The 12,808-nt window shown below is 40.1% G+C and overlaps 1 protein-coding gene across 3 annotated transcripts in view; it reads right to left on the bottom strand.

Annotated features, from left to right (window-relative positions):
- The window catches only part of MSRA (methionine sulfoxide reductase A), a 438,844-nt gene that overhangs the window by 139,653 nt on the left and 286,383 nt on the right, over nt 1-12,808 (bottom strand). For all 3 annotated transcript variants that reach the window (XM_029938554.1, XM_029938549.1, XM_029938543.1), the window contains one exon: nt 5,853-5,957. In XM_029938554.1, coding sequence (XP_029794414.1) covers nt 5,853-5,957 — 105 coding nt within the window. The remainder of the gene's footprint in view (nt 1-5,852; nt 5,958-12,808) is intronic.

The raw sequence follows: 12,808 nt of genomic DNA, 5'->3' as shown, positions 1-12,808 counted from the left end.
TCCCCCTAGTCTGGAAGTCTGGACCCCTCAGGTGCAGGGGAAAGAAAACAGCCTTGAGCTTTAGACAGAGCTGAGTCCAAATACTGCTATCAACACCAAGCAAGACTGTCCATTTTTTGGAACCTCATTTCTTCTCTTCTGTTAATGGGGTTTCAATGAATGCCACTTCATAAGGCTGTAGTAAGGATTAAATGAAATTATAAATCTAAAATATCTATCACTAAGACTGGCCCATAAAAGGTGCTTAGAAAATGTTGCTATCCCTTCTCTGAGGATTGAGGAGAATAAAGCAGGTTGGGACTGAGAAGTCAGACTTGGGGGATCAAGTGAGAGAAAGCTGAAATGTCTCTGCATTCTGCACCTGTGTCCTTGTGGGTTGGCCCGAGGCATGGGTCCGTGCCCAGGACTAAATTGATTGATGCATAGAGGGTGCTAGGCAGGATACAGATCAAGTATGAGAGGCTGGTATGTGATCTGCTTCTTTGGATGACTATGTCAGTGGCAAAGTTAAGGAACCACCTGTCCATCAGCCTCACAGCCACCACCCCCAGCAGCAGTGACAGCAGCCATTTCATCACAGAATGACAATATCAACAATGCTGAAATCTTTTCAACTAACAGGAAGAACAAAAAAAACTTTGTGGGTAGAAAACTCATTCTTTTGTAGGTAGAGGGTAAATATTTTCCCACAGAAATCATGGATATAAAAATAACTGAATAATCCCAGTGAAACTGTGAGCAGGACACAGGAACAATGCATGGTACTTGACCATTTTGAAGTTATTTTCACATTAATTCATTTAGCTCTCATGACAACCCATGACCTATGTAGTACAGACATTATTATCCCCTCTGGCAGATGAGAAACAGTGACTCCAATTGAATAAAGTGTCTTGGCTAAGGTCACACAGTTAGGAAGGGGCAAGGTGGGCCCAGACCCCAAATCTCCTAAATCCAGGCTCTGCCACATTGTCTGGAGGCTGGGGGATCTGGAGACCACATAGTCAGGAGTGAGCATGTTCCAGTCTATCCTTAGAAGCCTGGAGGGACCCTATTTGTCTCATGAGTAAGACAGAAAGCCGGAACAAGACATATTAGCTTAAATGGTGGTATCTGTATGCCTCAGCAAAACAGAGATTTTGTGATAATTGGTAAATTAAGAGAAAAGACTATTCCAATTACTGGCCAAATTTATAATGATGCTATTAGGTCTGTTACTTCACTTGAAGCTAATCCACTGAGTAGCACTCTCTCAGGACCCCACTACCTACTGGCTGTGAAATAACAGGTCTCTGCCCCCTCCATCCATATCTTCAAAAGCCTACACTTTCTGATAGTTCTCTTACCAGCTCTGCTCCCTTTCAAATGGCAGACCATGGGAAGTTCCTTCTTGCCATATGGCAGATATCGTGAGAGTACCTTGAAACAGTAAAGGACATGCAGGATTTTCTCTGTCTAGTCTATGCCATGAAGATCTAATTTAATTGAAAGGAGATTTTATGCTTAAATTCATGCCATTGCTACCATAGTAAACCCTGAACATTCGCAAGAGTCTCCACATTTGTAAATATCATTCTAGGATATTGCTTCTCTCACAAAATGAAGTAAATCATAACTAAAAAACTTAAGTGACCCCTTCAAATCTTTAATGACTCTATAAACAAAGTAGTAAAGTCTTTCAGCATGCTAATTAAAATACATTTCTCTTGAGCCATATTTCTGTTGAGAATCATGTGTTTCCTGAGCATATCTTCACATCATAGTTCAGTGTCTTTTCAAATTACTCAAGTTCTGTCTTTTTGCCGATAAGCAACTCTGGCATAGGCAAAAATATTCCTCACACAGTTTTAAGAATCACTCCTGCTTTGGAAAACAACCTAAACTTGGCTATTGATTTATCGGTGAGAGTCTCCCCAAAGACAACATGCTGCTGTCTTCTGAAACATCCATTTTCTGAGTAAGACCAGTCAGTCTTACAAACCTCTCCTTCCCTCCTCTGTTCCACGGGGTGTTTCTCTTTTCTAGGCCACTCTGAACTAAGAAAAGTGACAGGAGTCACCATGTGACTTCAAGCAGAGAATTCAGTTGTGTTCAGATGGCCAAGTTCACCTGCTTCGTGACCATCCTTCAGGGAGTGGCCTTCAAATTTTTACCTCAGAAAAAGTACACGTGACTGCATGTTTTGGACCTTGTGGATTCCTTGGGAATATTAAATACATTGACACTGGAGTTCTTCTGAATTTATATTTTTGCTTTTAAAGTTCCAGCGTTAACATACGCTTGTTTTAATCATTTCAGGTTAATATTTTGGTCTTACACTCATTTATCTTAATGCTCATTTGATCTCAGTATGTTCAGATTAAACTATTTTCTGCCTATAGAAATCTATTTTCTCTATGCATTAGCCAAGAGGGTGGATACTGCTGCATCTTACAGACAACTTGCTGACTCAGTACCACCTAACAAAGTGCCTGGCAAACAAAGTAGATACAAGAGAAGTGGCATTAGTGACTGACAGTCTTTCAAAATAGTTTAGAAATATTGAGATGATTTGGTATGTATTCAAGCCATGTATCTCAAATCCTAAACCCCAATTCTTCATTCTGAATTACCAAGGAACCCCCTAATCAAACCACCTACAGGTATTGAGAAAACAATCTTTAGTGTCGTCCACTTCATGTCTGAATCAATGACAAAATTATTAGCCAGATGGCTTTAAATCTCTAATTTATAGAGGTCATGATTAACCATGAACATGGTTAACTAACAGTTACTGAATATAATAAGCACAATTATTAAGTTCAATGAGTGGCAAAGTACAAAGTTTTGCTGTTACAAGTAATAGAAACCCAACAAACTAGCTTAAGTTAAAAAAAGATGGAGAAGGAGGGTCGGTACTAGTAGCTTTCATACTGGGAAGATTCTCTCTTCCTATCTCTTGTCTCTCAGTGTCTCTGCCCATCTTCCCTTGCTTCTCCTGTGGACAAGCTCTTTTCACATACAGAGCACCTCTGCCTTGGTATTCCCAGAAAACGGAGAACACCTTTGTCTCTCATACGACAGTCCCAGAGGACTCCAATTGGTCCTGCTTGGGTCCCATGCCCATTCCTTGAATCAAACACTTTTGGCAACAGGAAAAGATACTGTGATTGGCCAGGCCTGGGTCATTTGATCACTCCTTTCACCCTATTTCTGGAAGTGTCATGGAAAACTTTGGAATGCAGAAAAAGATTGCTACCAGGGCCCATTACACTAAACTATCCAACAAAAGTAATCCTAGAAATAAGGTGGGAATATCAGATATCTTGTGATTTAATATCTGTGACTGTATATACTACATCAAGCACTATTCTAAGTAGAAACAGACATATGCAAGAACAGAAAAACACTTCCTGCCCATGCATAAATGGTCTAAAATATCAGTGAAAAAAATATGTACTCAACAATCAAATCCTATTGTCTGAACACTGTCAGTAGCAATTTCATCTTTTGACTTACAGAATTGAAGCTGAAGATTAACAAGATGACCTCTGAGGTCCCTTCTAGTCTATGAATCTACAAGCCCTCTGTTAGAATCAAAATACCTCTGGAAGAATAGTATACCAAGCTATTACTTTATTGAACAGTGTCATGGGCTGAATTGTATCTTCCTCAAATTCATATGTTGAAGTCATAACCTTTAGTACCTCAGAATATAATCTTACTTGGAGATAGAGTCTTTAAAGATTAAGATTAAATCAGGTCATTTGGGTCAGCGCTAATCCAACATGACCACTGTCTTATAGGAAGAGATTAAGACAAAAATACATGTGGAGGGAAGACCATGTGAGGACCCAGGGAGAATGTGGACATCTACAAGCCAAGGAGAGAAGCCTCAGAAAAATCCAACCCTGCCAACCCCTTCCTCTTGGACTTCTAGCCTCTTCAACTGTGAGAAGATAAATTACTGTTGCTTAAGCCACCTGATCTGTGGTACCTTGTTATTAGCAAACAACACACACAGCAAACTAAGAATTTCAAAGAGGGCTGAAGCACAGTTGAGACAAATTTGATATGTGGGATGAGAAGAACAAGAGGTTCTTTTAAGGTTCTTTTAAAAGTAGAATTCCCTCTAAGATTCAGGGGCTAGTACTAGTGACATAATTAACTGATATGTGCTGGTAGAGATATGATAAAATAGGTAAGTTAAGAGAAGAAAGGAGAAAGAAGTGCATCAGACTTCATCTTCTTTGAAATCTTGGCAGGGCTAAGCATAAAGTGATTCTATCAGGACAGGACATTATGGATGGCCAGGCAAAAGGCCACAAAACCAACCTGGTGAGCCTGTAAGGGGGGAGTCTGTCTCCTACATGACCCCAGGCTTGCCTGGGTTCCTAATGTGTATCTCCTCTGAGAATTTTGGAGCTCTCAGCATCTGCCATGACCCTTGGCTTTGAGGGCCAAATGCCTGCTCCTCCTGGATCAAAGGCCCACCGGCACAAGCTCCTGGCCATCATCACTCTTATTTATGATGCTCACTATCAGAGCTTCCTGTTTGAACCAAGCGTGGGTTCATTAGGCCTACCTTTCTCCTATGATGGGCCAGTCTAGTAGTCAAGATCAGGGTGACATCTTACCTTCTCATTATAGTATTCTTGCCTACGAGTCTTCCACCTCCCCTGCCCCATACCTTATTGCTCTCCTGCTAGGGACTCACCCACCTATGTCAAACCAGACTTCACTATAATGGAAATCCTGCTCCTGGCCTCCTTCCTAAACCTTCACTCTCCCTGATGGATTTGCCTGGATCCTGTACCTGCAGTACCGGGCTCATTTATTATTTTCCTATTCTTGCCTTAGCTCTGACTTTTGCCCTCTAGTAAAGCACCCAGGCACTGAGTGGTTCTAGGAATCAGGACTCAGAACCCACCATCCTGTGCTGCTGGGGTCATATTAAGATTCAACCACAAAGCAGAAAGCACATTTGGAGAAACACATCCCTTCTTCGGAAACAGCCGACATAGCATACCCGCTACACAAAAAACTGACACCAAAGGGAAAATATTTTTGTTAAATAGAGTGATTGCTAAATGAACAGGGTTTGTGAAAATCACATCTATTATATAGGACTTTTCAGTTCATAAGCCTCATAATATCAGATCATCATATTGGCAAGGCAGTGCTTGTAAGGCTGTTAGGATGAAATCTGGAAATTGCTTCATTATTGAATATTACAAATGATATTTGCCAACAGGGGATTTTTGCTTGTGTGTGCATTCAAATAAAATTTCTGGCCACCATTGTTCATAGCCCAAACATATTAATGTCTCCATATAACAAATTTCAAAGAAGACAAATGAAATACTTAAATAACCCAAGCATTGTGGACCCACTGAATACTGCATTTTACGTTTATGTTCTTTTTTTTTTTATCACCCGCAGACATTAAAAAAAAAAAAGTCTGATAACGTCAAAAGATGAGAAAGGCTAAATTCAAGGATATAAAGGAACCATAAATCAGGAAAACTTTGGAGCTGCTAGAAAGACACTTTAATTTTGTAGACAAAAGACTGCATTAAGGAGGAATAATGCAATAATCAAAGGTGAACGAATCTCTATTGTCTGGCATCTTTCTCTGTGGGAATTTTCCCACCCCTGACAGCTGTAAAGGGGGGAGGAGTGCAGACTGTGGCTGCGCCTTTATTCTCTCCCCCGGTTGCTCCCCAGCCCCTCCTCTTCTCCGTCAATAAATGTCTGCAATCATATTCTTGAGCTCCTATGTGATTTCAAGGTTCATCTCTTCCATGCAGCTCAAACACTAATTATCCCAGCTGTAATTAGTAAGATAATTAAATACTGGCTCACTCATCTACCTTGGGTCGGGTCATGATTCTCCCAGAAGACCTTGAGCAGTTCCTCAAAGCTGATGCGTTCTGGCTGGTACACCACTCGGACTACTTCTGCATGGCCAGTTTTTCCTTGAAAGAAACAGAACATACAACCAAAATTTACTGACAACACCAATTTGCTACAAGTTACTCGTTTCCAAAAAAACCACCAGACAGGGGCTAAAATTCTTCCCCCCACTGAAGAAAGGGTGGGAGTGTAACTGTACGTTAGCAAATGGTTTCATAGTAAGTCTATCTCCATAAGAGCACACAGTTGTCCTCTGGCAAGCTTCCTGAGGACGAGGACTTCTCGTCATTGGGCTCTAATTTTTTTTTAATTTCATGAGAAAACGAACTTGGGTTTTCTTTATTTTTTTATCTCACTCTTATGAAACCTTATGTATCCAATCTGACATAGTGCTCAGGGTTTGAAACTCTGTGAGGGGAATGAGCCAATTTATTTTTATACCACTGTGCTATATGTAGTAAGCTCAGCTGCACTAACAGAGTAAGATGGTGCCAGATCAAGAAACCTGTAACAAGCAGGCTTATATTGCATCAGATAAATTCGTTAATGGAGGGACATATTTGCTGTGCTGTTAACACAGAGGCAAGGGTCAGGTTCACATACCCAGCGGGGTGCTAAGTGTTTTCTCAGTCTAATTCATCTCTGCAGTAAACAATCACTGGAGCAAATGTGTCTCGGTTAGCATGCCTGTTCTCAGAGGTTGTCCCCAAGGTTCTATAGATCAGGGAAGTGGGTATTTGTAGAAGCACTTGTACCTATGGAATTCATGCCCTGCCTTATTTTACAGGGTTAGACTGTAGTAAATAATAGAACCCTCCATACATATAATTTCTATATTTAAATTTGTTTTCTATCTCTTTCCAGTCACCTTATGTGTAGTAAGACTCTAGTCTTGCCCAGAGATATTGGCCTTTGCCTTGGCCTCTGGAAGGTAATTTATGTCATATCTGATAGGAATGTCCTTCTTTAAAGTGGTGCTGGCCACTAGGCTAGGGTTGGCCATACCCAACAGTGTTCGGTTCAGGGCTGGCCATGCCAAAAAGACCAACCTTGTGCCGGGAGTAGGGTCTTTGGGTGACACATCATCAGTTGACCTGGAGACAGAATTCAACCTTGTGGGCAATCAATTAATCACAACTGTGTAATGAAGCCCCAATAATAACTCTGGACATCAAAGCATGGGTGAGCTTCCTGGTTGGCGATACTCTGCATATTGTCACACATGGATGCCAGGAGGGTAATACATCCTGAGTAGAAGACAACACAGAAACTTTGCACTGGAACCCTTCTAGACCCTGCCATATGCATCTCCTCCTTTGGCTGATTATGATCCCTACCCTTACCCTTATAAGCAACTTTGAGGAGGACTATTCTCAGTGAGTTCTCTGAGTCCTAACAAATTAGCAGACCTCACAGAGGTCCAGGAATCCCTTGAACTTGAAACTTAGTTTGCAAAAATGTTTGTCCATAGATTGGAAATCTCACCCTAATTCTCAACCATTTTACCATTGGAAAACTGAGATACACAGAAGGTAGATTTTCCCAGGTTCACATAGAGCTAGTGAATTTCTAGACCATAACCTAAAAACCTTGACTTTTAGCCAGGATTCTGTCCAATAAACAAAGCAAAGAGAGCAAAGTGAACATGAATCCAGGAAAAGAAGAGAAAATCTATTCATTATCTTTAACCTTTTTTAATATTTAAATTTATTGCTGATGATAGAAATAATAATTTGCAAACAATATGAAGCTTAGAAAATGTGCCAAATATAAAAAAGAATATAAAAATCACATGTTATATTCTGACATTAGTACTATCAACATTAAAAAAAATTAACATTTATTTATTTTTGAGAGACAGAGCATGAGCAGGAGAGGGGCAGAGAGAGAGGGAGACATAGAATCCGAAGCAGGCTCCAGGGTCTGAGCTGTCAGCACAAAGCCCAGTGTGGGGCTCAAACTCATGAACTGTGAGATCATGACCTGGGCTGAAGTCACAAACTTAACCAACTGAGCCACCCAGGTGCCCCAGTACTATCAACAGTTTTTACACAACTCTTTGGGATGTGTACCAGATGCACACAAGTGCACGTGTGCTCATACACACACACACACACCGCCACACCATGCAAAAAAAGTTCGTTTATTGTAATCATGGCATCATGCTTTTCTTCCACTTACCAGCATATTGTATGTCCCCTTATCACTAAAATTTTTAGGAAAAGCCACTTATAATGACTATATAACACTCCAAAGATGGTTGTAGTATTATTCAATCATTCCCTGTCATTGGGGGTTTAGACTGAATCCTATTCTCATCTGTCAACGTAAATATCTTGCCACATTTCCGAGATTGCCTCAAGCTACAGTTATATAAGTGGGAATCCTAAACCAATGCTTATAAACATTTTTAAGTTTCTTGATATCTAGTGCTTAAATGCTGGTCAGTAAAGTTGACCCAGTTTTCTCACTCTATTGGCAGAATATTTCAAGGCCAGTCTCAGTCACTATTAGAATATTTTTAACTCTTATCAATTTATAGCTGGACAACAGTATTCTATCATTTTATTTCCAAGGAGTTTAATTATTAATAAGATAAACAAGTCATGTTTATTAATAACTTTCTTTGCTCTAATTTTGGCAATATCCTTTTTATATTGGGTTATATTTTTATTTTTCTTCTTATTTTTTTAAAAGATATTTAGAGGCACCGCGGTGGCTCAGTCAGTTGAGCGTCCAACTCCAGCTCAGGTTGTGATCTCGCAGTTCATGGGTTTGAGCCCCACACTGGGCTCACTGCTATCAGCGCAGAATCTGCTTCAGATCCTCTGTCCCTCTCTCTGCCCCTCTCTTGCTTGTGCTCTCTCTCTTTCAAAAATAAACATTTAAAAATAAATAAATGAAATATATTTATATTTTTAATGAATTGGTCATTTTACATAATTTTAATTCAAATACTACAGTCATGTAAGTAAGCAAATAAACAGATACTAACAGATAAGAAAAGAATTATGGGAGAATTATGGGAAGAAGATACATTAAGTTAATAATCATGTTATTATAAGACACTTTTGATCCTACTTTAAAATCTTATTATTTTGTATTTTGAAATGTTTAAATGAATGATTTAATGACATAAGAATTAAACTCTCTAAATATTAAAAATAGTGGGATGCCTGGGTGGCTCAGTTGGTTAAGTGTTTGACTTCACCTCAGGTCATGATCTCATGGTTCATGAGTTCAAGTCCTGAGTCAGGCTCTGTGCTGACAGCTCAGAGCCTGGAGTCTGCTTCAGATTCTATAACTCCCTCTCTCTCTGACTCCCTCTCACTGCTCCTCCCCTGCTCACACTCTGTGTGTGTATGTCTCTCTCTCAAAAATAAATAAACATGAAAAAAAATTTAAATAATAAATATTAAAATAGCAACAATGTGTAAGAAGTATGATAAATATATTTGGTAACAAAAGCATCGAAAACCACACTAGAAATATGGCAAAAGATGTAAACAGCCAGTGCAAATAGGAAGAAAAAAATGTAAATAAAGATTGAAAAATGCTCAACATTTTTAGTCATAAAAGCAAATAAATGCATATTGAAACATGAGCATATCGTCTCTCATTACATTTTGTAAAACCTCTTAAAAGCATTCCTAATGCTGATGAGGAGACTATGAAACTGGTATCTTTACTTGGCTGGTGACAGTATAAATGACCGACTCACACAGACATGTATCAAGAGCCATAAAGATTAACTCACCTCCACTAAGTGATACAGAAAACCTATCTCAAAGAAACAACGTCAAATAATAGAAATGATATGTACATGGAAAAAAAAATCACTCCATCACTATAAGAAATCCAAAAGTCAAATAAAAAAAAGAAGACAATTGGGGCACCTGGGTGACTCAATCAGTTAAGCGTCAGACTTTGGCTCAGGTCATGGTCTCGTGGTTCATGAGTTCGAGCCCCACATTGGGCTCTGCGCTGACAGCTCAGAGCCTGGAGCCTGCTTCAGATTCTGTATTTCCCCTTCTCTCTGCCCCTCTCCTGCTCACACTCTGTTTCTCTCTCTTAAAAATAAATAAACATTAATTTTTTTTTAAAAGAAACCAATTATGGTATAACCTCATGATGATGTATCATGTGACCATTAAAATACAATGTCGTAACCCTAGTAAAAAGTGTTACCATTCACTGAAGTCTGATAAAACAGCAGGCACTTTACTTAATTGACATTCCTGAATGCTCACAAGTTTTTTCCTGATTTTTCCCTATTGCGGAAAATATACATAATAAACTTTACCATCTTAACCATCTTCTATGTGTACAGTTTGGTGGCATGAAGTACTTTCACACTGTTGTACTATCACCACCATCCATCTCCAGAGCTTCTTTCATCTTGCAAGCCTGAAACTATATCCATCAAACACTAACTCCTCATTTCTCTCCTACCCACAACCCCTGGCCAACCACCATTCTACTTCTTTTTCTGTGAGTTTGACCACCCTAGATACTTCAGAAAAGTGCAATTTTCACTTAGCATAATGTCCTCAAGGTTCACCCATGTTGTAGCATGTGTCAGAATTTCCTTCCTTTTAAAGAATGAGCAATATTCCAGGATAGAGACATGCCACATTTGATTTATCCATTCATCTGTCAAAGCACATTTGGGTTGCTTCCACCTTTCGGCTACTGTGAATAATGCTGCTATAAACATGGGCATACAAACATTTCTCACAATTTTATAAGAGAAATGTGGTCCCCATATTAAGGTGAGACAACTAAGTGCTCCCGATAAGTTTTCTCACACAACACCCCACATCCAGTAAGCAGCAGGATCGAGTGAGGTGCCAACCAGTAAAGATCTCATTCTATGCATGCAAGTCAGGCTCCTGACTGTAGACCCCTGAAGTCACCAAATGGCAGCAAATGTCATCTAGGCAGTGGCCCACATCAGAAATCACAGCTGTGGTGTAATTGACATCCAGGCTGCCAAGACTATTTTACAGGTTAGGCTCTTCTTTCGTGGTAGGAATATGGGGTCAGGAAAGATTTCCACAAACACTTTCAGACATTATCTGAGCACAGACATTATTTGTGGAGAGGTTTAAAGAAGCTTGGTGGTTTAAAAGAAACTGCTACCATTAAAATTCAAGATCCATCTGCATTGACAAACAGTGGGGAGAAGCCCTCATCAAACTCACCTTTAAGTTTCTTTATTTTATTTCTCCAAAGTACAAGAGTCTGTGTAAAAATACACAGTGCAAATGATCAAAAGGATTAAGGGGCTAGGAACCACTTACTGAAATGCCCATGCCTCCAGAAACTCACCAGTGTGCTAGGCTAATTTGATTCCCGGGACCAATCTGCAAATACTTTCTGGTGCTTCCAGAGATAAAAGGCTATATCTTAAAAATACTTTGAGCTGTTTCTTCATATAACATCGTGCAAATAGCATGATAGATATGATATGCAAACATGCTTGTTAACAATGCACAGCAGCATTAGAGAGGGTTTAACATTGTTGTTCAAAAATATCTTGAAATGAAAAGGACTTACGTCTTCCCTTAGCATTTCTCAGTACTGCCTTACCCCATGACCCAAAGAAAGGTCATGAATGCAGAGAGGTAGGTTATGGGCAGTCATTCCTTATAAGACAAAAGGTCCCAGAAGAAACATAAAGGAATGTTCAGCGAGGGGGGGTGCTGAAAAATCAGATGCTCTCAGTCACCTAGAGCTTTGTGGAAGCCAAGTGAACCAGGTGTTTTTAAGGAGAATCCCAAGATAAATTAGCCTATCTTTAAAGTCCTATGTCTCGGCTTTCCATCACATGGGGCAAACATTAGCTTCAACTCTTCCAGGTGAGTGTGATTAGTTTTTGCCATACTCAGGCTGGTAAGGAAGGAGAGAGCAAGAAGGTGGTCTGCCCAGTAGATGAAAATAGGAGACAGCCCAAAACCTGGTGAGATGCAAGGGCAGGGGAGTGTAGCAGAGGCAGTGCTGTGTGCGCACAAGGAGTGCCCACGCCTGTGCCACTCACTGCCTGGGCTGCCATTCTGGGTCAGCCACTCGGGAACCGCCTAACCTTGGAATGGCCAGGGAAAGAAGAGAAGGGTGGTTCAAATCAGAGTTCACTGCCATATAAGCCATGCCTTCCCTGAGGGGTCCACACTCATTCCTGAAGGCCCTTTATCTACTGAGTTGCTTCATCTATTTGAGGAAACTTGCCTCAGTTTCCTCATCTGCAAATGTGGAATTAGGACAGTGCCAGGCACAAAGGATAGAAGTCTCTCTAATTCCCTACGTCTTATTATCAAAAGTTGTATTATTATAATTATTCTTTACTCAGCTGGGGTGGAAGGGGAAAAGACTGGAGTTAAAGTCACAGGAAGTAATTTAGACCGTAGGTCTAACAAGTCGTTTGACACTTTTTTGACTGTGATCCCAAGTCTTCTTTTTTGGATGGATATAAAAATAACGTCTGTGACAGAAGACTCATCAGGATAAAATAAGGTCATATGTGGGAAAGTACTGGGGAAGAGTAAAGCTCTCTATACATAAATAGGAGATTTCTATTGTTATTTCCCTTTTGTTTTTCTTAAAAGGGACGCCTTCCCCAGAAGGACTAAATCACAGGAGAAAACACATGATATAAGGAAGCATCCAGTTCATCAAACTAAATTTACCTCTGTAAGTGTCGAATTCTGATTTTATTCATGCATTCATTCTAGAAATATCAGGTAAGTGTCCACACCTACTCACTCAGGTGCTAAGGTGAGGTCCCAGCGCACATATTGCAGCCCCATGGGAACTGTAGTTAAGCCCTCGTCCACACCAGCAAGGACCTAGTTTCCCACTCTTCTGATAAACTGTGATGAATCAAGTGTGATTCCCCACTTGAGAATCAGAACTA

Source organism: Suricata suricatta, chromosome 1, assembly GCF_006229205.1.
Source record: "Suricata suricatta isolate VVHF042 chromosome 1, meerkat_22Aug2017_6uvM2_HiC, whole genome shotgun sequence".
Classification (NCBI taxonomy): domain Eukaryota; kingdom Metazoa; phylum Chordata; class Mammalia; order Carnivora; family Herpestidae; genus Suricata; species Suricata suricatta.
This window is presented reverse-complemented; position numbering and strand designations above follow the sequence as displayed.